Source organism: Semicossyphus pulcher, unplaced genomic scaffold (assembly GCF_022749685.1).
Source record: "Semicossyphus pulcher isolate SPU_LCO1_2020_fin unplaced genomic scaffold, fSemPul1.0.p SCAF_24, whole genome shotgun sequence".
Taxonomy (NCBI): Eukaryota; Metazoa; Chordata; class Actinopteri; order Labriformes; family Labridae; genus Semicossyphus; species Semicossyphus pulcher.
This window is the reverse complement of record NW_027211698.1, coordinates 12,347,959-12,370,607: the sequence shown is the minus strand read 5'-3', so window position 1 is coordinate 12,370,607 and position 22,649 is coordinate 12,347,959. Positions and strand designations below refer to the sequence as shown.

General features: G+C 43.9%; 1 protein-coding gene across 1 annotated transcript; it reads left to right on the top strand.

Moving 5' to 3' along the window:
- The first annotated feature begins 2,989 nt into the window (after positions 1-2,989).
- On the top strand, positions 2,990-5,969 carry LOC138603274 (filamin A-interacting protein 1-like). Its single transcript, XM_069674955.1, has 4 exons — positions 2,990-3,313; positions 4,177-4,350; positions 4,461-4,639; positions 5,936-5,969. The coding sequence occupies exons 1-4, from the start codon at positions 2,990-2,992 to the stop codon at positions 5,967-5,969; spliced, it is 711 nt and encodes a 236-aa protein (XP_069531056.1).
- Positions 5,970-22,649: the final 16,680 nt, after the last annotated feature.

The following is a 22,649-nucleotide window of genomic DNA, read 5'->3' as shown; positions in this document are numbered from 1 at the left end:
TCCCAGAGATTCAGATTATTATTGTTTCTGATTTAATTAGCTGAAAATGTCCCGTAAGGCTCTGACAGGGTTATCTAAGGTCTCGTGCAACAGATGGTGACTAATTAACTGTGTTCTCGGCAGTTTCGACTTCACACCTTCTCCGAGCTGACGACACAAACAACACAACACTGTCATGGAGAAAATATGTGCCCACACAGCTCACACAGGCGTTTTAAGAGCCGGTGTTTTTGCCTCCACCGGCACAGGAACGGCCCAGAGGAAATTTCCAAGCAGCTTGTTTTTGTGTGTGCTGTTTTTATTTGGCAACACGGCTTTCCGAAGTCAATTTACACCCCGTGTTTATTTGGATTTGGACTGTGATGTTGTAAAACTGACAGTGATGGGATTTCGAGGCTTAATGGTGAACACTGTTATTTTGGATATATATTTATAAAACTTGATAAAGTATAATTTAGTATTTAATTTAAATCTTTTAAGGAGAAACATTATGAAAGGTCTCGGTCTACGACCACAAATCAGCCCAGCTCTGGCCTGCTTTAAGGACTTTTTCTCACCGTAACAGTTTGTCAGACCTTGGCTCCGTTTCTCCAAGTTTCCAATAACTAATAACTCAGTTCACAAAAATCACGACCATCACTCGCCAGAGATATAACAGCGATCTCCAAACTAATTTATCCGTCTCCCACGACGGCAGTAAGGGACTGATTTGGAGATATGCAACACCCAGTGCGGAGCGATTTTCCCGTCCCCTCTGTGAACCCTTTTATGAACTATGTGATGTATTTGTGATCCATCTTGGAGATTTTGCAGATATGTGATACTTGCACATGTAGGAATCCCAGCAGGGCTGCGTTACATGTCTGTGACCCCTGGATTTGTTGCACAATATCGGCTCTAAGCTGTATCCTTCAGCTTTTAATGCGATCATTTTAACAGGCTGCTTTTGTGCAGGAGTGACTGATATCTGTCTTCATCAAGCATCTAAACTCATTACACTGGTTACATACTGTTCTAATGACGCTCGGGGTAAGGTTACAAACTGTTCAGCCTCCCTTACATATTGGACAAGAAGCTAATGTCCGAACACACATGCGCACGCACACTTTGAGCAGCTCTGTCTACATCTCTGAGTAAGTCGATGTGGAGTCTGTCTTCGACTGCAGGGAATTACCTCAGCTCTGAATCATGTGGCGCCTTGCCGAGAGTGTGCACAATGCAATCACACAGCCATCTTTCTTACTCATAAACTGTCAAGAGGGCCTCACACAGAGGCCGGACGCACACTGCAGCGGTTTGAACACAATGTTTTCTGAGGGGGCAATTAAGGCGTCCCAGGCGAATTCTGTTGCAAAGGTGAGATGTTCCTTTTCCGGACCACGACTGCAAAATATGATTTTACACCCTTGTTGTGTTTGTTTTATTGGATCGGCAACCGACAACAGTAAAAGTTTAAACAGCACGCACACAGGCTGAACTCATATACAGTAAATCCGCTGAGTAAATATCAGTTAGGTAATTGTTTTCCAATTATTCTAAAGATCCTAAACCTCAACCACACCATTTCTGAGCTTACAGGAAGCCTCAGATGTTCGGAAACCTTTTCATTAATTATCAGAAGTATATCCAAGATCTGAATTAGAGTTGTCTGCCGCATACAAATGCCAAGATAAAAATCAGAGAGTACATTGTTGGGAACCACTTTGGAGCTTTGTTGGAAAACGTTTGATAAGGCTCGGTCTGAGTAGATGATGTAATGCCTTCAGGCAGATTATTCTCTCTCACATCAAACAGGAACGCGTCCCAACGTGTTTTTCGCTTCAGTTCTGGTTTGACTTCTTGATGTGTTTACTTTAACCGAGCATAATGATGAAAAACTAATAAATTTCTTGGCAGAGGCGCTTACAGTTTCTTTGCTCGAGAGACGACAGCTTACGACATTCATGCATTTCTGATAGTTCGATTTATCATCGTCAGTGAGTCACTGAATGACCCATTCATAAACCAGATGTCACAAAGACGCACTGTATACTCCAAACAGACCTTGGTGGGTAGCCGTGATGCTTTTAAGTCATAGCTCACTATGATGTTACCCCTTTTTCCGATCACTTCCAGGGCCCAAACACATCCGACAACCTATCATCATCAGTGAAACAGACAAAGTAGGTATACAAGAACTGTGCTCCAGTGCCTAAATCCTCTGGCAGGCTGATTTCGGCCGCCTTTTTCTGGGCAAAAATTTCACGCTATGGGAAAATTCATCGACCGTAAATGACGGCCGGCAGTTTGGGGTAATTTGTTGCGACAGGACTGAAGGTTTAGGGTCCAAAAGAGCTCTGGCACCGTTGGGGAATTTGTGGCGTAATCATGCTTTGTGGCCGGTGGTACGACGTTGTAATGATGACTGTGTTCCGCTGAGTGACTAATAACAACATGTCAAGCAATGACGACATGCTGATGGCTGAATAGATGACAAATGTGGACCTATACATAGTATGTAGGTCTAGTTTATGGCCTACTTACGGTATGATGACGGAACAGGTATAATCTACAAAGTATGAGGATGTTTGGATTGTCTCCAAGGACATGAAGTACCTTGCATTGTTTGGCAGTCCATTTTCCGGGAAGTGCAGGGTTTGTTTCAGGGAAGTTTGGAATTTTAAGGCAGGTTAAGTGAAAGTGGCAACCATGCCCGATAAACCTCCAGCCAAAGAATGTAAATCAAAACATTTCATCAGTCACGCAGTCACTCCTGGCATGCAGCAAACACTGCAGATTGATTACACTGACAGCGTAAGAGCATCCGGAGTGTTTTGTTCTTTAAAACCCTTCAAAGCCAAGGTCATTGTTTCAACTTCGGCACATTGTGTTTGTTGTCTTGCCCCAATTCAAAGACTAATATTTGAAAAAGACATGGTGGAGGCGCACGCATGATACAAACAAACACATTTATCCTTCCATCTTCTGTTCACTCAACAGGTAGAGGAATATGCAATCCCGCAGCAACAGTCTGGAGGACGTAACCAAGGCCAACCTGGCGCAACAGCAGACTGAAACTCGCAAGAGATCTGCAGAGCGAGAGGACCCTGCAGGAAGGACTGAACGCCGCAGCCGACACAGGGAGCCGCCGGACGACACCGGCACCATCCAGCGGAATCACAAGACGACCAAGAACAGCACCTGTGCAGGTGGAAATGGGACTGGGAGTAGCAGCGCTACTGGTGCTGCGAAGGGTGGTCGTAAGGAGAAGGGCAGGGACCTTTCCAGAGATGACCTCGTCTTTCTCCTGAGCTTGCTCGAGGGCGAGCTGCAGGTAATCCGAACTGCAGAGATGACCGAGCATACTTGGGCTTAGCCCTGGGAACATTAGCCAGTACAGCAGCAGACAAGCCTCCAGACATGGCACTGACCCAAGTCAGTGGGCAGTGGGCACTCCAGATGGACTAAAAGCCCGTGTTAATGGACAGCTAACAGCTGAGGCTACTTCCTGTCATTCCAGCTCTGGATCTGGGAAACCCCTGGCACCGTTGTTGTATGACAGGAACAAGGCAAAGTTTGTCTTATTGCTGAGGGTAAAGGAGTGAGACACAAAAAGACAGATCAGCTTTTCCCTGAAGGTTCGGTCAATTTGGCTATCACTACACAACCACTTTGAGTAGACAGAAGCTGGACTTTCAACCAATTGTCTGATACTTTGAGTTATCTATTTTGATTTATTTTCCCAGTACAAATGTGTTCATGTATCTGTTTTCACTGAAAGATGATTTATATTTGGTTGAATTAGCTGAGCAACGCCACAATGTCTCCCTGGGCCTACTAGTAACTCCTTGGGTACACGGACCCCTAGCTGAGAGCCACTCCTGTCTAATAATGAGTTGGGGGAAATCATTGAACAAGAACACATGAAAGAATTCTTTGTGCCCAGTTTCCACAACACATGGATCTATTTTTCAATTCAGTGGAGGTTTTCAAACTGACAATTTACAGCTCAGGGACTAACTCGCTTCATTCATAAGTAAATATCTGTCAGGGAAAGATGACGGAGCAAGGATAGAGACAAGGTCTACACTCCGTTGTTAATATTTGAGGTTTTCTTTTGCTGTCTTGCTGAAATTGGAAGACTGCTGCATTGACAAATTGGAGTCTTATCATTTCCAACTTCTTCCTTCACTACAGGCCAGAGATGAGGTGATCACAGTGCTAAAGGCAGAGAATATCGACTTGGCCCTGCTGGAGGCCAAATATGGTTTTGTCACACCACAGAAAGTCCTTCAGGCTCTGCAGAGGGACTCCATCCAGGGCAAGTCAGAGGTCCTCCAGGAGGACATCTACGAGAGGCCCATGGAAGAGGTAACACCAACTCTCAAATATAATGAGATTTAAATCAACTTAATGCCTGTGTGTGACTAACACAATGCAGTCCAGACATGACAGATGTTGTCCATGTGCTGCCCCCACAGCTGGACAAGTTAGTGGAGAAGCAGAGGGAGACGCACCGGCGGATGCTGGAGCAGCTGTTGATGGTGGAGCAGTCGCACAAACAGGCCCTGTACAAGTTGGAGGACGAGAAGAGGAACCACGGAGAGTTCATGAAGAAGAGCGACGAGTTCACCAACTTGCTGGAGAAGGAGCGCGAGAGGTCAGTGTGCGAATCGACCCCAGAGAGAAGCCGTCCAAGTCTCCCAACAAACACGGTCACGATCGTTGCTTCAGCCTTGTGGTATCTGAATGTATTTATGTTGGCGTCCTTCGAGAGAGTCTGTGACATATGATCTGAAACAATTACAGACACTTACTAAATATTGATATCCGACTTAAATGCTCATTTTGGATGGCCTTCAAAACATTAAGGCAAGTCTCTGAGTCCCTGAGCATTAGAAAATGACTTATTAATGGCAGTTAGGTTGTTTTTCCAAGCCTTGTTAGAGTCTTACATGAGTGTAATATGGGATGAGACTTGGAATGCTACCATTTCACAATACTAAAGAAGTACTGGAGGTCCTCATGTGTGAGGTGCCACGAATGAAAGGAAGCAAAACGCTCTTGTAGACCAACTATGACGATGCTCTACATGTTCCATTAAGATCCAACAGGCAGAACAGAAAGGCCTTTGAGTATGTCAAGCAACCTTCAAGTGAGAGTACCACACACTGCAATGAATCGAGCCCCTGAGTGCGGTATCGAACCGAGGCCAAAATTGCAATGGATGCAGCTCGCTACATTTAGCAATAACTGTCATCCTCACCGTCCCTACAGTGCGAGCGTCTTTACGAGTCAATGTCAGCATGTTCTTTAGAGTTAGAGGGCCTCCTGCGCCAAGAGAGTAGGTGATCCAATGTTTGGTCTTTTCCCATGACCTTGTGATAAAGGATAGTGGTCATTGAATAATCTTGAGTTCCTGGCTTATAAGCAGTTTGTAAGCCAGAAAAATAGTTCAAATCCTCAAGCCACCCCAGTGCTGCCAAAGTATAAATGTTTTAATAATCCTATGTAGCATTAAATCAAAGTGTTGTGGATTACAGGGGGAAAACCAGACTAAAGAATCCCATTATTGTTTTCCCATGACCTGCTGTAAGTCCTTAACTTTTACTATCACCTTTTATTGAACAACTCTGCGCAAACCCGGAGCAAACCAAAAGTTTTCACTGGAGACGATCCAGCAACCCGAGAGAAGGCAGGCGACCGATAATTTAAGTCGGAGCTCGGATACACAAATAAGCTTTAAGTTTACAGCTTTGCTTTATGGCAGAACTGTGGATATTTGTGGAGCAGAGTGAAAAACCATATCCCTGGATGGATGTGTCCTACAGCTAAGGTCTGCATTTCAGAGGCAGTGAAGCTCAGAGGCAGAGTTTTAGACGGAAGGACGGCTGAAGATCAAATCGGTTATGCAGCAGTTTCATAATGGGCTGTGATGTGGTTGTTCTCTATGCAGACCTAGCACTCTGTTCAATGACCTTAGATCATAACTAGATATCAGGGTCAGTTGGTTGGTCTATGACTTTGGTCCACAACTAGAAGAACTGCCAGTAGAGACATTCATGGTCCCCATTGGATGTAGCCTAGAGATTCTTCTCCACTAGTGCCACCATGAGGTTCAAATTTGAACTACTGGAGTGATTCACAACATGTTTGTTGCAGAGATTCATAATGCCCAGAGGATGAATTGTTAGTACTTTGAGGGTCAGCTGACGTCCTATCTTGGGCCACAACCAAGTCAGTTAGTCCAGTTCCCGACTAAATACCTGCAAAGCTAATTCTGATCCTCAGCATCAGCTGTTCTTTGTATTTAGAGCTAATAGGCAAAGTTAGCATGCTAATATGCTAAACTTATAAATATTATACCTGCTTACTAAGACATTAGAGCTTATATAAGCATTTAGCCAAAAGCACTCCCAAGTGCAAAGCATAGCGCTAGCATGGCTGTAGACCTTTTCGATTACAACTTGTAGCATAACTGGTAACACTTATGCTATCAAGTGCTACGAAATGGCACATTACATGACTCATTTAGAAGCCCTGCTGAGCCCCAAAGCACGTTGTGTCTCTAGCTGTAATCGCATTTGTCTTGTGCTTTTGTTTCGCAGCCAACTTTACGCTGGATTACGAGACATTACAGCTATTTCAGATCACTGCACAGACTTGTTGCGATACTGTAACGTGAGAGAAGTCTGGGATGAATTATTTGGAAGTGTAGTTTAGCGTTGCCAGCCAGGACAGAGATGGATGGAGGCCAAAGGTGGAAACATGTTTGACTGATTTCTCCTGTAAATGTCACATAGAGAGCAGTTACTGGGCTGTGCTGTGTTTACTGCTTCCTCAGTAATATCACATATCTCACACACACACAAAAGGTGTGCGCACCAACTCAAAAAAAGATCCGCACATGCACTCTCAGCAATTAATTTCACAATGGAAACACAGCTGGACGTCACCCTCTGACCTATTTGGGACAATCACATCATCGCGCTTTAGCCGAAGCAGAGTGTTTGTGTTGGACCGGAGGACGCTGTGACGACGGTCTGCGCTTTGTCGCCATGCATGCATGTCGAGAAAGGACGCGCATGCCATGAAAAATAGACCTCAGTCCAGGGTCGAGCTAATTACCGCGTGAGAAAAAGGACGAGAGATTTATGCGGCTGAGAGGAGAAAAAAAAAAGGAAAGCTAAGCTAACGGCTCTGAGAAGCATCAATCACAGCGCGAGTTCAACAAGATGCCAGATTTACATGGAAATAGTTGATGAGGGTGTATTTTTTTGGGGTCTGTGGTTTTCAAGCAGACTTAAGCGTGGGTGCAAATGTGCATAGAGGCAAGAAAAAAGGTGTGTGTGGGAGGCTGTCTCCAGTCGTAACCCTGCTTATTTAGCTCTGTTACGGTGTGTGAAGCTTTAATACAAGCGTCCTCTTACTGCACTTCATTCCTTTGCCGGGTTGTTTGTACAGACAATCCTCTCATGAGACTTTAGGTTTTCAGTGCTGCTACTCGGATAATTATGAGTTATACTATACGACACTGCTGCAACTGTATGTACAATTGTGAGAGCTCATTTTTTGGTCCATAAATTAGATGCTAAGCTGTTCCGTTTGCAGTTTTTACTTTTACAAGTTCTGATTACAAAGTCAGATTCAGGGAGAAAACATTCCCTGAAGGGTTAACCAAACTATTTGGGGAAAACATCAAACAAAGGCGATGGAAAATTAGCTGTTGACTGTTCAATGAAAACATCCATTACCGTGGACTGACCCCCCTGGTTAAACATTGACTCACCAAAATTCCATCATTGCATTGTGGTCCTTTTTAATAAAGCTTACAATATACCCAGAAACTAAATAAATTAGTGGTTTTACTTGGGGGGTTTCTGTCGGACTATTTCTTGGTCGGGGGCCGTGACTCCCTGGAGTTTTATTGTCACTGTGAGCTCGTCAGGTATCCAGCAGAGACTCGAACGCACTACAACTTCATGTTTGAATTAGCCTAATGCCTACCATACTTAAACCTACCATAAAACGACTAGTAAATCTAATACATACACTGCTGCCTTGAGTGTGCAGTGGTTTCCAGGCTGTAACGATAGCTGGGTTAGCATTAGGTGCTAGCAGGTTGCAAGCCAGGCATTTCCTTCCTCCCGACTTCAAACTTTTACCAGTACACTACAGCTATTTAATACCTTTTTCCTGCATCTGTTCTGTTGTTTTGCTGTACACGGGACGTTTTCAGAAGGGGCGCTGTCGTGGTTCCCTGAGCCAATCACAGCACATAGGTGAGCGTGGGTTCATATTAGCAACTGGGCCCCGTTCAGATCGGCGAACGTGGCGAAAGAGCGTGAAGAGTTGGCCTTCTTTCTGTTGTGCCTCAAACCGGGTAGGACAAGCTAACCGGCGTTTAGCATGCTAGCACAACGGTAACTGGCGGTAAGGAGGAGGGGCCAAGTTTGAATGTGTTGTTGACAAAATGCAAGGATGCTTATTATACCTTTAGCATTCAGTAGAATTGGACTAGCTGTTTGCCCTTGTTTCCATTCTTTATGCTAAGCTAAGTTGAACATCTTCTAGCTGTAAAGCTACAAATTTAGCGCACATACACTAGAGTGGTATCAAACTTCTCATCTAAATCTCTGCAAGAAAGCTAATAAGCCTGCTACTTCCTGACACCAAGCGTTACAACGGAGAGTAAAATGTAAACACTTCTGATAGAGCTCTGATCCAACACAACAAAATCAGTAATTCAGAACTATCTTTCTAAACTTGCTTTCCAGGAGTCAAAAGGGGTTAAACTCTTAAAACTTCCAGTGCTGTTGACAAAAAGTTTTAACAAGAAGATCTATGTCTGCCATATAACAGTCCATTGATCCTCTAAAGCTGTAGAAGCAGACTTGTCATCAAGACGGCCTCAGGCAGAAAGAAACAGAGAATCCCAGAGGAGCTTGAGTAAACGACATTTCAGTCGTTCTTCCAAAACACAAAACCCAGAGTTTGTTCAGCGGCTTCTGTTCTGCTCTGCACACCTTCCAAAACATTATTACAGAGGGCTCGGGAAACTGCAAACCAAAATAGCTCTGACTTCTAAAAGGAAAAGGCACTTATCGCTCGTTTGAGGAGATGTAAAACAGCTCTCTGTGTTTCGAGGCCGGCTGCCACGGCTCGACATGTACAGTACGAGAGGCACTGGGTTGCAGCGGGCTTTAATTTCACTCTCGTTAATGTGTTGTTGTGTGATGCATTTTAGCTGCATGGAATCATTTCCTTTTACCGTGCCCTGGGAAGCAAGTTGTGATTACATCCTTGGGTAATGTGCTGCAGGATTTGGGAATGGACAAAGACAAAACCCTTCATCATAGCAGGACGCGCCTGACTGTAGACTGACCTCCACTCTGGAGGCACTAAAAAGCATGTAAATCAGAACAGGGGGTTTGGTGATGAACCTGGCTCCCCTCTGATTAATTAGTGATCAAGCAGCCGTCCTTAAGTGATGACCTCATCGTGCGCCGGGTACAGCAGGAGCAGCAGGGGTGTGAGAGCGAGAGCGGCGTCCTAACCATCAGCAGATGTGACTTTAAACATGACTTCAGCACACACGCTGCATGCAGTTCGCTCGTCTTTGTTCTTCTCGCAGAGAAACGAAGGACAGGGAGCGAACTTTACGACCATCTGTATCCTCCGATTTCACGCATAGCCAAGACAAAATCCCGGCTCACTTTTGGAACACACTGACTGATGTCAGCGCGAGGAGCCGGGCTGCATTGAAACACGAGCCGATTCATCCCGCTATCTTTACCATTTAAAGACAGCAGGCAGCTTCGTGTGTTGATGTCTCCAGATGGCAGCGAGCAAGAGGCATGAAACATGAACTTGGATACCTACAGCTCCTCTGATGTAATGTCAGGAAAATGCACACAGCGCCCTCATGTTTACCGAGCCAGCTGGTCTGGGATCATTTTAGACCAAAGACAGAGGAGAGGCAAAAGGTCCTGCTGTTACTGAGTCGAGGTTTTGTTGGATGGGAATCTCGCCTGCTGCTGTTTCTTTAGGGCTACTTATGAAAAACACTGCCACAAAAGCTACCTATTAAAGTGCTTGGAAGTACATACTTAGGACTACAGACAAAACCAGACTTAAAAAGAGGTTTAATCATGTGTCTAAATGTATCACTAAGACATTGGATAAGGTTAGCCCTGTGATGGACTGGAGATCAGTTCGGTGTAGTCCAGTCCGGAGCAGGATGATGGATGGATGGCATTGGATAAGGTTTTGGTAGCTGTTTTTGTTCCTGCGATCCAGACGAGAAAAGAGGACTCCAAAGACTCTTGTCCATAAAAGAACTCTACTCTGTTGTAAGGGCCCACTGAAAGACACATTAACTATCACTTAGACCAAATCATGTAGAGCCTATCCCAGCTGTCATTGGGCAAGAGGTGGGGGTACACCCTGGACTGATCGCCAGTCAATCACAGGGCTGACACAGAGACAGACAACCAATCATGCTCGCATTCAGAGTCACCAATGAACCTAACAAGCTTTGGACTGTGGGAGGGAGCCGGAGTATGCACGCAAACTCCACATAGAAAGGCCCACTTCATCCAAACCGGGATTAGAACCAGGAACCTTCTCGCTGTGAGCCGACAGCGGCCAACAGCGGCACCACCGTGCAGCCCAAACGGACATTGACCATTATCTTAGATTTCAGATCAGGGTCAAAGATATTTCGTCCCCTTCCTTGGTGCACTTCATCTCTGCAAATTGCATAGAGAGAGACCTGAGAAACACCTTCTTGCTCAGGTTATATTCATGACCCAAAGAAAGGGACAACTGTACGTAGTAACATACAGTATATCTCTCATAATCTCCTGCATGATGCTGGGCGACTCGACAGCCAAATCATTGGACTCAGATGTCTGTGGGTGTTGGATGTCACTATTCCAGCAGCATGTCATGATTCACACTAATAGGATGTGCGTACTTTCCCGCACAGATCATGAAATGGCCATTTTCTGCAAAATATTAGTCATTAATGTTGCACAATGCATCTCGGCCTTTAAGGGGAAGTCCAGTCGTTAGTCAGCGCGCTGTCATGGAAACCAAAAATCAGCCAGAAGATAATATGAAACAAAAGCACGTTGACGTAAGTCACTGGCACGATAACTTATAATCAGTGTAGCTTTTTATTGGAGATGAAGAAGCCCGGTAGCTTTAAAACGTGACACCACATGACCTTCCTCCTCCTCCTCCTGCCTCCTAATGATTTGCAGGGCACACAATATATCTTCATGCCATCTGGTTGACTGAAGTGCAGCGCGGGTGACATCACTCATGTGGATCAGATCGAGAACATTCTTGAGCGATGCCCTCATCATCGCTGAGATGCTTATTATCCAGACCTGCCCTGTTCTTTGAAACAGAACACAGAGCTTGGGATTTTTTTTGGGTTATTAATTATCGCCGTGCCTTTCTATCTCTGCAGGTTCACCTTAGTTCATGTTGTGAGCTTTGCAGAACCGTTGTCTCCAGCTGGAGGGAGTCGTGCAGCAGCTGTATGCACACATATTCTGTCTGCACCTATGTGTTGTTCAGATTTTATCAGTTCAACCAAAACCATCAGCGAGGAGACACGAATCTGCCTCATTCATCAACTTGAGCTGACGTGTGAGTGCACATCTTTTAGCGAACGCTGCTCCGTCTTCCCCAACTCGGAGCAGATGCACACCTGTATTCCTCCCCGGCCTGCTGCATATCACACATTCCACTTCAAAGCCTCGCTCGACTCCTGATTTGATGAATGATAAATGGAGATATTTTAAACTTGTTTATGAAATGCTGGTTCGAAAACGTCCTTTTAAGGGAAGGATTCCTCGAGCGGACTCTTGTATATGACGTCACTCGGATGTTTGCGCTTCCAGCTTTAAAGCGGCACCAGCGAGCAACCACGCTGAGGTCAGGAATCACACGAATACGACACATTCAGAGACACCCTCTAAGCACACATGACATGCAGCTATTGCTTTACAAGCTTTCAAAACACGCTCTGCCTCGTCTCCAAATGCGTAAACACAGATTAATGTGAGAACTGTTGATGTCCCGGTGGTTCAGTCGCCAGTTGCTCTGGGTCATGTGATACCAACGACCCATCGACACCAGAGGGTGCTGAGGACTCTCGTTGCCATTAGGTCGACAGCTCAGGTTGACGATTACGCAAGGTCCGTCCACCAGTCGGTTTAGAGTTGCAAGGCCTTTCGGGTTTGAGAGGGTGAAACGTCTTCAAGTACTTCAACCAAGTCCAGCTGCCTTTTGGATTAAGCTTCGAATTGAGAAGCTTCACAGACAGTTGTAGACGTCTCCTGCGTCTGTTGGTGGCCTGCAACAACTGCAGGTTGGATATCAAGGCTCCTCCATTGCTCGTAATGCAAAGTAGCCACTTTTCCAGCGGCAAACATGGCAACAGACTCTGAGCAGTTGGGACAGAAGAATCCACGTTGCGCAGAGTGCATGTTCTTGCTTCAGTCTGCACCACCTTTGTTTGTGTATCCAGACGCTCGTCACTATCACTCCCACATCGTAGGAAAATCTGAGTGGCCACTGACCTCATTCGAGCTGGCCTACGAACGCTCCTGTTTTCTGCTTTGCTCAGATAACAGCAGATTGCACCTCGACCTCGGGCTCATCCGTCTGAGTCTGCTGGAACACGGTTGATGCGACAGAGACAAGACAACTAACCCTCTGTTTCTTTCACTTAACCTTAGAAGCGTTTGGATTGCACAACTTTATCTTTAAACTGGCAGACCCTGACTGCTTCCCTGTGCCAAAGCTAAAGTATTTCAGTAAAAGTTTTCCTCCTCTACACAAGTGTGAATATATTAGATGGATGATGATAGAATGCCCTTGAGATTTGAGTTTCCTTTTGATTTGTCGTAATAAACCTCTCAAGTGGCTTATTTTGCTCTGGTTTGCCATGTGAACACAGCAGCTTCCTGGTTTACAGTGTGTCATTGTTTGGCTCCGTTTTATTGTTCAGTTATCTCATCGCCAAAATATGAAGGTACTCTCAAAACAGACAGAGACAAGATGCACTGTTGGACCATCTCTGCGCTGCAGATGTGCAAGTTCTGGAGCATCAATAGATAGAAGGCAGAAGAAAGTAACATAAAACAGATACCTCTCACATGAGAGTGTGTGTGTGTGTGACTGTCAACATATCACTTCACTACATCTGCACAACTAGGTGGCAATTAGGCCCGGAGAGTCGTCATAGCATGGCGTAATGTGATTACATCTCCCTGACAGAATGCAGCGATTAGACCTCACCGACCACATGGACGTAAGCTCGTACCGCTTGTACTTTTCCAACCTTTTTTAGACTTGTTGTAAAAGGAGAGCCTTAAATAGAACTGAAACATGCTATTTCTGTCACGGTGTACGGAGTGTTTTTGAGCGTGCAGCACTATTTATGTGACCGAGAAGACGCAACGTTTTCGGGTCCAGCGTTGTTGCAACTTTTGTAGATCAAGTGTCAAAGTTTAGGACGTGTTTTTTCCATGAGCACTGTAAGAAAGTTAGCATTTGTTTTCCTTTAGAGTGGGAATTGTTGGGAGGGAGTCTATGTGGCAAATCAGTCCAGTAGGCGGCGGTCAGAAGAAGATGAAGGCCATACAAAGATGACGCCACAAAATGACGTCATTTGTGCAACACTACAGTTAGCCTGTTAGCATGGAGGCGATTCAGCTTGTGCTGTTTGTTATCGTGCTTTATTGCATAGCAAATGGGCTGTTTCAGGGGGTGAATGAATTACCCCAGAATTAAATTTAGACCCTAGTTCCTGCTGTCGAGTTCCTCAAAAGGTTCCTAGTTCCTGCTGTCGAGTTCCTCAAAAGGTTCCTAGTTCCTGCTGTCGAGTTCATCAAAAGGCTCCTAGCTCTGGGGAAAGTTCCTGCTATCGAAAAGCTCCTGTTGATTGCCGTTTACAGCAGCAAATAGCACGGCACGGTTTGTCCAGACATATTTTCATCTGGCACACAATTAGCATACGACCATGAGTGCCGGATGGGTCACAACATTTTTGGGACTGATACTGGCAAAAAAAATGACAATCGACACGAGACGTGATGAAAAACTTCATGGGAACTTTAAAGGGGAAGAATCTGGTGGTTTGGGTAATGTGATGGGTGAACAGGCCTCTCTTTTAAGGTCTTATTTCAATCAAAAAAGGCATAAATATAAAGAGAAGTTGATGACATGGCAAGATGGCAACCTTGAGTTGATATATATTAAGTTTTGCAGTAACATAAACCGAGCTAAAGTGTTATTAAAGCATTTAGTTACTTCTGTCAGGGTTAAAACAAGAACAGAACTGTCAGCTGAAAAGATCCTGACAAACGATTCCTGTGACTGGGAATCTGCAGGAATGATGTATGAGCTAATCTTCTATTTGTGAAAGGAAATAGCACCGAGGGCGGAGGGGCCGGGGTCAAGGAGGAAAAATGTGGCTAATGTAGAGTTAGCATGACATTTCTACGCTTGCTGTGAACCGTGCGCGGCCGCTGCCAGAGCTGGAGACGGCGAGTGATGGCGAGACTCAGATTGCAAGAAGCAGCGGGGGGAAAAGCCAAAGAAGGGCATGTAAATCTGACACTGTGGAGGATGCATTTACCCGTCAGCCAGGCCTAATCTCTCTGATTTACCTTCTTCTCGCATTTGTTCTAGCAGACACCTTCTTGAGTTACAGCTTGGCAAAACATGGCAAAGGGAAGCCATTTTTTCCCTCCCGTCCTGTCAGGCTGGAAGGAAGCGACAGCGAGAAACTTGCACATTACGTCCTCGTAGCTGGCAGCTGCTGTGTCTGAACAATGACTGTGTGACGGCGCTGCCGGCCAAGTTGGTGTCAAGATAGTGAGTGAAATATAGAGGGAGGAAGGAGCCTGCCTGGATCTGCCAACTCAAATGTCTCATTGTGGTGAATGGGCCGTACGGACGAGGCCGCGATGGATTGTGCAAACAGGGAAAGTCGATCAATGTGGTGACATTTCTCACCTTTTCTTTTTAACAAAGACAGGATTACTGCTGGGCTGCTGTAGGCCATTAACTTGATGGAGATGTTGGACAATAAGGCTTTACTTTAACCCATCTATTTAGCATTCAAAGGGCCTTATATGAATTGTTTTTTAAAACATTGTCAAAAGAAAAGAGAAGAGAGAGAATATATAAATATTATAGAGTCTGATTGTGACTGAATCTGAGGGATATTATAAAATAAGAATACACTTGAGTATCACATTAATATGTTTTGCGTTACTATAAATATTTTCTTTAACAAAAGATTTTATTTTTTTACTGATATAATGATATTAATTCCTCTCTAGATTAATTAGATTAAAATATCACGATATATCAACTTGTATACATTATTGTATTATATCGCAATATATTGAACCTTGTATCGTGATATGTTTTGTATCGCTGGGTTCTTCTAATACACACCTTAGTGAATCAGATTCTGGTTGAATAGGGTGTGTTGGGGTGTGTTATGTACCTTATAACAGTTTTCCCAAATTAGATTGAAATATCACGATATATATCACCTTGTGTACATTATTGCAATATATCGCAATATATTGAACCCTGTATCGTGATTGTGATCGTATTCTTCCAATACGCATTTGAGTGAATCAGATTCTGATTGGATAAGGTGTGTTCTTTATTTTATTTCAGTTTTCCTAAACTTATATAACAATATTATAATGTATCACCTTGTGTACATTATTGCAATATATCGCAATATATTGAACCCTGTATCACGACACGTATTGTATCGCTGAGTTCTTCCAATAAACATCCGTATTGAATCTTCAGTCGGGTGTGTTGGGGTGTGTTCTGTGTTTTACAACAGTTTTCCTAAAATTAGATTAAAATATCACGATATATCACCTTGTGTACATTATTGCATTATATCGCAATATATTGAACCTTGTATCGTGATATGTATTGTATTGTCGGATTCTTCTAATACACATTTTATTGAATCAGATAAGATTGGATAAGGTGTGTCCTTTATTTTATTACAGTTTTCCTAAACTTACATTACAATATCACAATGTATCACCTTGTGTACATTACTGAAATATATCGCAACATATCGAACCTTAATTAAATCAGATTCTGTTTGTTCAGATAAATATATCAGGATCTTTCGGCAACATTGCATGACCTGAATTTGTCAGCTGACAGGAAGAGTATAGAAGCTTAAATAGATGATTGCTGAGGCCTGAAGGAAAGTTGAAGCTAATACAAATCTGGATACTTCATAACAGCATGCCTTCATCATTACTGTTGAAAGATGTTGAAATAATGTTTAAACACTAAACAAATGAGGTTTAACAATTGGCGAGAGCCTGGCAGATGAGTCTACTGAGGACGTTCATGTCAGCACAACTCATGACCTCATATCCTGTTTCGGCCTCTGGGAGGAAGAGTCAGTTTAGCCAGGCCTTACAGGCAACAAAACCCCACCTACGGGACGGTTCCTGGCACTGAAAAGGATCACTACTGGTTATCTATCTTCTCTTCCATGCTACATTACAGAATGGAAACTTTTGCCTTCGAGTTCTGCCTCGCATTTGGGGAAGTGATACTAGGATAAAAAGAAGTTAAATATTACTGCTTTAAGTTGAATTTATTTTCTTCTCTGAACCCAATCATCCCTATTAATAGCGCTAAAGATCAGAGAGAACGTTATAGCATCAGAAATGTATTAATTACATTTTCTTATTTGCTTTCTTGTCAAGACTACGATGAATACCACTCACAGCACTACTACTATTCTCTGTTAGCTTAGCTTAGCATTAAGACTGAAATAATCCTCAACTTGTTTTTTTCACACTTTATTTGTTGGACAAATTTAACAACAAATAAAATGTTAAACTTAAAAGATAAAGCCAGTGTTTGGTTAGCCTAGCTTAGCATAAGGACTTAAGTCATCATCATCAACTTGATGTTTTTTTACACTTTTTTATTTTCGTACAGATTTATTAAGATTAACAAGTAAATTACGAAGCTTCTGGTCAGATTTTGCGACGTTAAGACAGAGCCTAAAGGTTTTAGTTTTATGCTAAGCTAGGCTACCAGCTTCTAGCTGTAGCCTCATATAAAGTTTCTTCAGGAAAGGCAAATAAGCATATATGCAAAAATGCCAAGCTACTCAGTTTATTGTCAGATAAATGGTTTTACACAATGTTTCTTGGTTGTTTTAGTGTAAAATAACCAACAATCTGAATTTAAAAGTTATTTTTTCTAGTAGCTTAAGACCCTTTAAGAAGCTTTGAGATAAATATTGCGTCATCCATCAAACAAATCCACCTCTTTGAATCTTTGGTCTGCAGCCATTGTTGGGATTTTATGGGATTTGTGTAAAATTGAAAATAGCACTTGTAGCTGTCTCAGGGAGTTAGGAAGCAACTGATTGGGATGTGGTAACTGTTAATTAGGGATGTTTATAGGGAGCAGGGTTTCATTTACTTTTCCTTGACGGAGTTTGCCCGACAGAGACCGAAAAACAAAGCTGCTGTTTTGGTTACGTGTTCCTTGTGAATGCAGCTCTTTATTTGTGGCTGAGGTATCGTACAATCTTTAAGATTTATCACCTCTCAGGAATTTTGTCAGGTTTCTTACATTGTAAATCCCCGTTTAAGCAAGAGAAACGCTAGAAAGCAAGTTTGTGGTTATTATGGGAGTGAAGTAATCTCAAGGCTGTGCGTTGAGCTCAAGTCGGACCTGTCGAGACCGAGGTGGTCGACTCTCGAGCTGCGATATGGAAACCAACATTTAAAACTCTGGGGGTCGACTCTTTGGCGTGGAACAATAGAGAGCTGTCAGAGGGACCACCCTGTCGCAGTGCATCCTGGGCTTTTAGAAAACCAGGAAATAGAAGCCCACGGTTGGGTTTTAAATTCCCTCCTCGCGTATCCGGTGCAAGGTGCTGGACATGATTGATGAGAAGGTTTTCCTGCCGGGTTATGAGACTGGAGAATGGCTGGCACTGCTCTGCGTCAGGGTTGAGATATGAGGGTAAACATTATCTTTCCAGACACACCTTTTCCCTCCATCGTAATTATTGTTTTCATAAATGTTTCGAGGAAATGATTAAAACTTAATAATTATGTAACTGAGTTTCATAAAAGAACAGTTTAATCTTTTACAAGCCCACCAAGCCTCTGTGAAAACACTGCAGAAATGTAATGTTACTCTCAATAATATGCATGACTTAACAGGAAACCGAATTCTGTCTTTTTATGGCAGGAGACAAAACCAGCGCCAAGCTAATTATTACACCGGTGCTACAAGCCTGAATGCTCTCATGCTTGATAAATTACATTTATGAACCTTGAAATTTAGACTAGACATTTGGAGTTGCAGTATCCTAACAGCAACACAAACAACATCCAGCGTCCTCCGCCCACAAAGTCACTTCTCGGGTAAAACGCTCCTTTTGATCCGAGCCCAAAACCTCAATTACACTGTGTTTTTCCAAGATTGAATTATCCAGTCAACTTAGTTTTACTCAAAAATCTGCTATTCTGATGTTGCGTTGACCCGGTGAGGCGCCATAAAAGCCTGGCGCTTAATTTGAAACCCTTCTAACACAGAAAGACGACCGGATTTGAAGCTCGCCTGTGCCCTAAGAGATTGGAGCGATGAAATCGGACAGAAGTCCGGCGGCTGATATCTCAGGACAAATGTTTTTTGGGCTTCGAGCTGAGCAAATCCTCCTGGCAGTGACAGAGGCGGGGAATGAGGCGTGGGTGGGTGGGGGTATGACTAAATGGTGGAAAATGGTTTAAAGGGTCTATCCAGTTTCAGGAGCCTCTCATGGTTTAGTGAAGTGGAAGAAAGGGGAAGTATCCATGTCAGCAAAGAGACAAGTAGGGTCGGGTACTAAACCGGCAAAGAAGCAAGTGTGACATTAAATTTTTTCTGCTTTTCTGCTTCTTTGGTTGAGCCACTTCTTTGGATAAATACAGCAAGGTTTCCCTTATCTCGCACCCGCAGAAACAATGTTTTTTGTCTTAGTCCACAAGCAGCACAGTGTCCTCATGCCAAAGCAGAGAATATCAGACAACCTTCCTCTCCTCGTATCACCTATAATCTGAATAAAAAGCCTCCGACGGTTTCAGAAGGGTTCCCGTAACGTTTAAGCGCGCCAGAGGAGGAGGAACGGTATCTGCGGTTTGGACGAACACGAGAGAGAATAAATGCCATGCCTGCATCTCTCTAATTTAATGTAAGTATAGCGTGAGCTCATTCCTCAGGCGCACTCTGTTTTTTGTTTTTTTCAAACAAAGAAAATTATGAGCTCACATTTCGAGAAGCCGTATATTACAGCCAGTTTTTATGCTCAGCCTAAAATAACATAAAAACCTGATTTAGCAGCGATTCTTTGTGCTCTGTTAGGCCTTGGCGTTCTTTCAGAGCGACTGCACTGCATCCAAATTATAATATTACATTCGGCTTTTCTCTTGCTGCGGAGGGTGAAATTAAAAGCATTTTTAGGATCAAATAAGAAAGTTTGTTTGGAGCCAAAACACAAACAGAAGTTGCCAAAAGGCTCGGGGTGCCTTTGGGAGGGCAAAGGTTGAAAAGCGAGCGTGTCATCGGGACAAAAAGAGGGCAACTTTTGGGAGCTTAAGCCCCCGTTAAGCCCCTCACTACTCAAACGGAGCTGCTGAGTTGCCAATAATGCAAGGCTGCTGTTGCATTAGCAATCCCCAAGGTGCACTGAGCATAATTCTGCAGAGTAAAGTGTTGCAGGGAAAGAACGTGCCATGCATAATGCAATTAGAATCTCTGCTTGTGTAAATAACGCACTCAGTGGGTTTGTAAGGAAGCTTTTTGCACGTCAGACACTTGGCACGACATTTCACACCAACTGTAAGAAAGGAGGATTAAATGTCATCTGTAGCTTGACAACATTAGGGAAGAATTATGTTTTAGCGGTCATAAAAGTTCCTCTAAATGTTTCAAAATGTCGTAAAAACAACTTTATATAAACGTTACGCAACGATGCCGACAGATGTCTTTACATTTTTCAAATATCTTGTAAAACCTTTCAGGACTCGGCCCCCCGCCAGAGCTAATTGCACTAAAGAGAAAATAAAATCACCATCAATCCTCATCAACCCTGGAAGTGGACAAAGCTAAACCCTCCGCGCTAAAACGCCTCTCTGGATCCCCTCCAGATGCGAGCCATCTGTTGCGTTCAGTCACTGAGGTGAGACTAGTCGTGTCTATGCAGACGGTGACATCACCCGGAGCAGAGACGGGCTGAAATCCAGCATTCAAGCTGTTCATTAATAACGCTGCTGATCCAAGGCTTTCAGGCAGCCCCCTCGACGTGAACTAAGGTATCCCACTGGTGCACTTCATCAACATTATAAGTGTTTTCTGCCACAGGGATCCTAATGCAGCCAAGCCTGCACTGCACAAAACATGTTCTCTCGGCTTCCCTGAGAGGTTTCAGGTTTTATGGACTGGCATGGCATGAGGTCATGGTTCAAACGGCTACAAAAGCAATTGCAGATTTAACCTGTTTGGACCTGGTTGTGGGATAAAACGGGACCATAAAGAGATAAATGTTTAGTCCCTATCTATCGCCGAGTAAACAGTAATCTACTATGGCTGAACAAACAAAGAAAAGATCGACGACTACAGATACAACTTCAAAACTAAGTGAAACAAACTCGACGCTCAGATGAAGGGAACAGTCTAAAAAGGAGAGCGACCGTCAGCGAGGAAAATCAAGAGTTACAACCGTAACAAAGGGAGCCAAACGACATCCGTTATCTGGCACAAGTGTGCCCGCAATTATCGCCACCAATTAGGACGAACTGAGAACCTCAAGTATTTATTTACAGGCTACAAATCTGCATCATTTGCCCCTTTAAGACATTCACATTTGGGAGGACTCACCAAGCTGAAAAGTTTGTATTCAACCAGTAGAGCGGAAGCTAGCAAGCTAGGTTAGAAAACGTCCCATTGGAAAGTGGAAGCTAGGCTATAGCTAATAGCTAGCTAGCTATGTGAAGCAATATTACGGGCAATTTTAAAGGCGCTAATCTGTAACTTCTTTTTGCTAGCTACAGTGTGGGTCCACTAGAAAAGGACAACCAGAAACTTAAGCTAGCCTTCCCAACCAGACCTTGAAACAGGATAATAACAATATGCCCAGTCACTGTGTGCATACAGCTGGCACTGCTGATATGAAGCTACATAAGCCTTTTAAACACAGGGGGAACTTCATTTGATGACTGTTATGAACAATAGTATCCTGGAGTGGAACAGTACGGATGCTAACACACTTCCCTGTCACTTGGGGAAATTACATGACAGGTAGACAGAAAGCAGCTATTTAGTTGCCTCATAAGGAGCACAATCAAGCAATCAATCATCCATCAATCCTATGAGGGATTAACTCCAGTTTATTGCATCACTCATCGTGTAAATTAAATTGAATTTGTGCAGTGACTAAACAACCCACGGGACGCGAAGGGGGCGCCAAGAAAAACATCTTTTAAGGGATACAAATGTGGGGATGATGTACGGCAATCCGTGAGAAATTGAAGCGATGACGTGGCGGCTTAGCAGGATGAGTCTGCTCTTCCTCAGTTTAATTCAGAGACAATTTGAGGCCGGTTGCCAAGTCGTTCGGATAATGAAAGCTGTTTGCCTGGACAGGAAGTGAGCAGACAATAAGAGCCAAGATCCCAAACCGCCGCCCAGCCGGGGTCTCATCCCCGACGAGCGCTCTGGGAGGGGAGTGATGTCATGCTAACACACCGGCTAAGACAGACGACTGTACAGACGCACGCACAGACTCACAGTCCATTACTGCGCTGTCTCGCTTAAGTAAATTCCAGCGTCACACCCCACATCCCGAATCACTATCATTTACATTCCTCCTGAACACAAAGAGGTGAGCAGCGAGTGGGAGGATCCAGGGTGAGCCAGCAGCTGGCTGAGCGTGATGGAAAGGCTGAGGGAAGAGCAGGACGATAAGACAGGAGGGAGGAAGGAGAAGAGAGGGGGGAAGGGAGGGACAAGGACTCCAATAAACCATGTAAAGGAAGTTGTTATAGTTGCAGTCGGCAGTGGGAACAGAAGGGTCACAAGCATCATGCTAATGTAAGAAAAAATGGCTGCTGATAACTTTTCAACCAGTAGCATCTCTTTATGAAACGCTACCTTCAAATAAAACATGTTAGCTCGTGGTTACGGAACTGGAAGTCGAGCAGATGATATCAAGTCATGCAAACCTCGCTGCCAGGCAATGACAAGATGGACGTCAAAAGACTTGCTAGAATTCAAACGTAATGGAGGAATGTCTTGATTGCTAACTTTGCCGTTGTCTTGGTTAGCAGACTTCTTTAGCCTGGTGTTGCTACTAGAGGAAGATGTGTCAGACATTTTTTAAGATGTCTATTTCAGAATAAAAATGGTAGATGTTTACCCTGACATTGTGAGTCTGGAAAGTGGTGTTATCACTGGCCACAGACCAGAATGTTTCCGGACGCTACAACCAATCTAATCAATGAAGCGTTGGATGTAGCGGTAGGCTGCTAGGCTAGTTAGCTAGCTCCAACATCCAATTCATATAGCCTCTTTTTGGACATAAC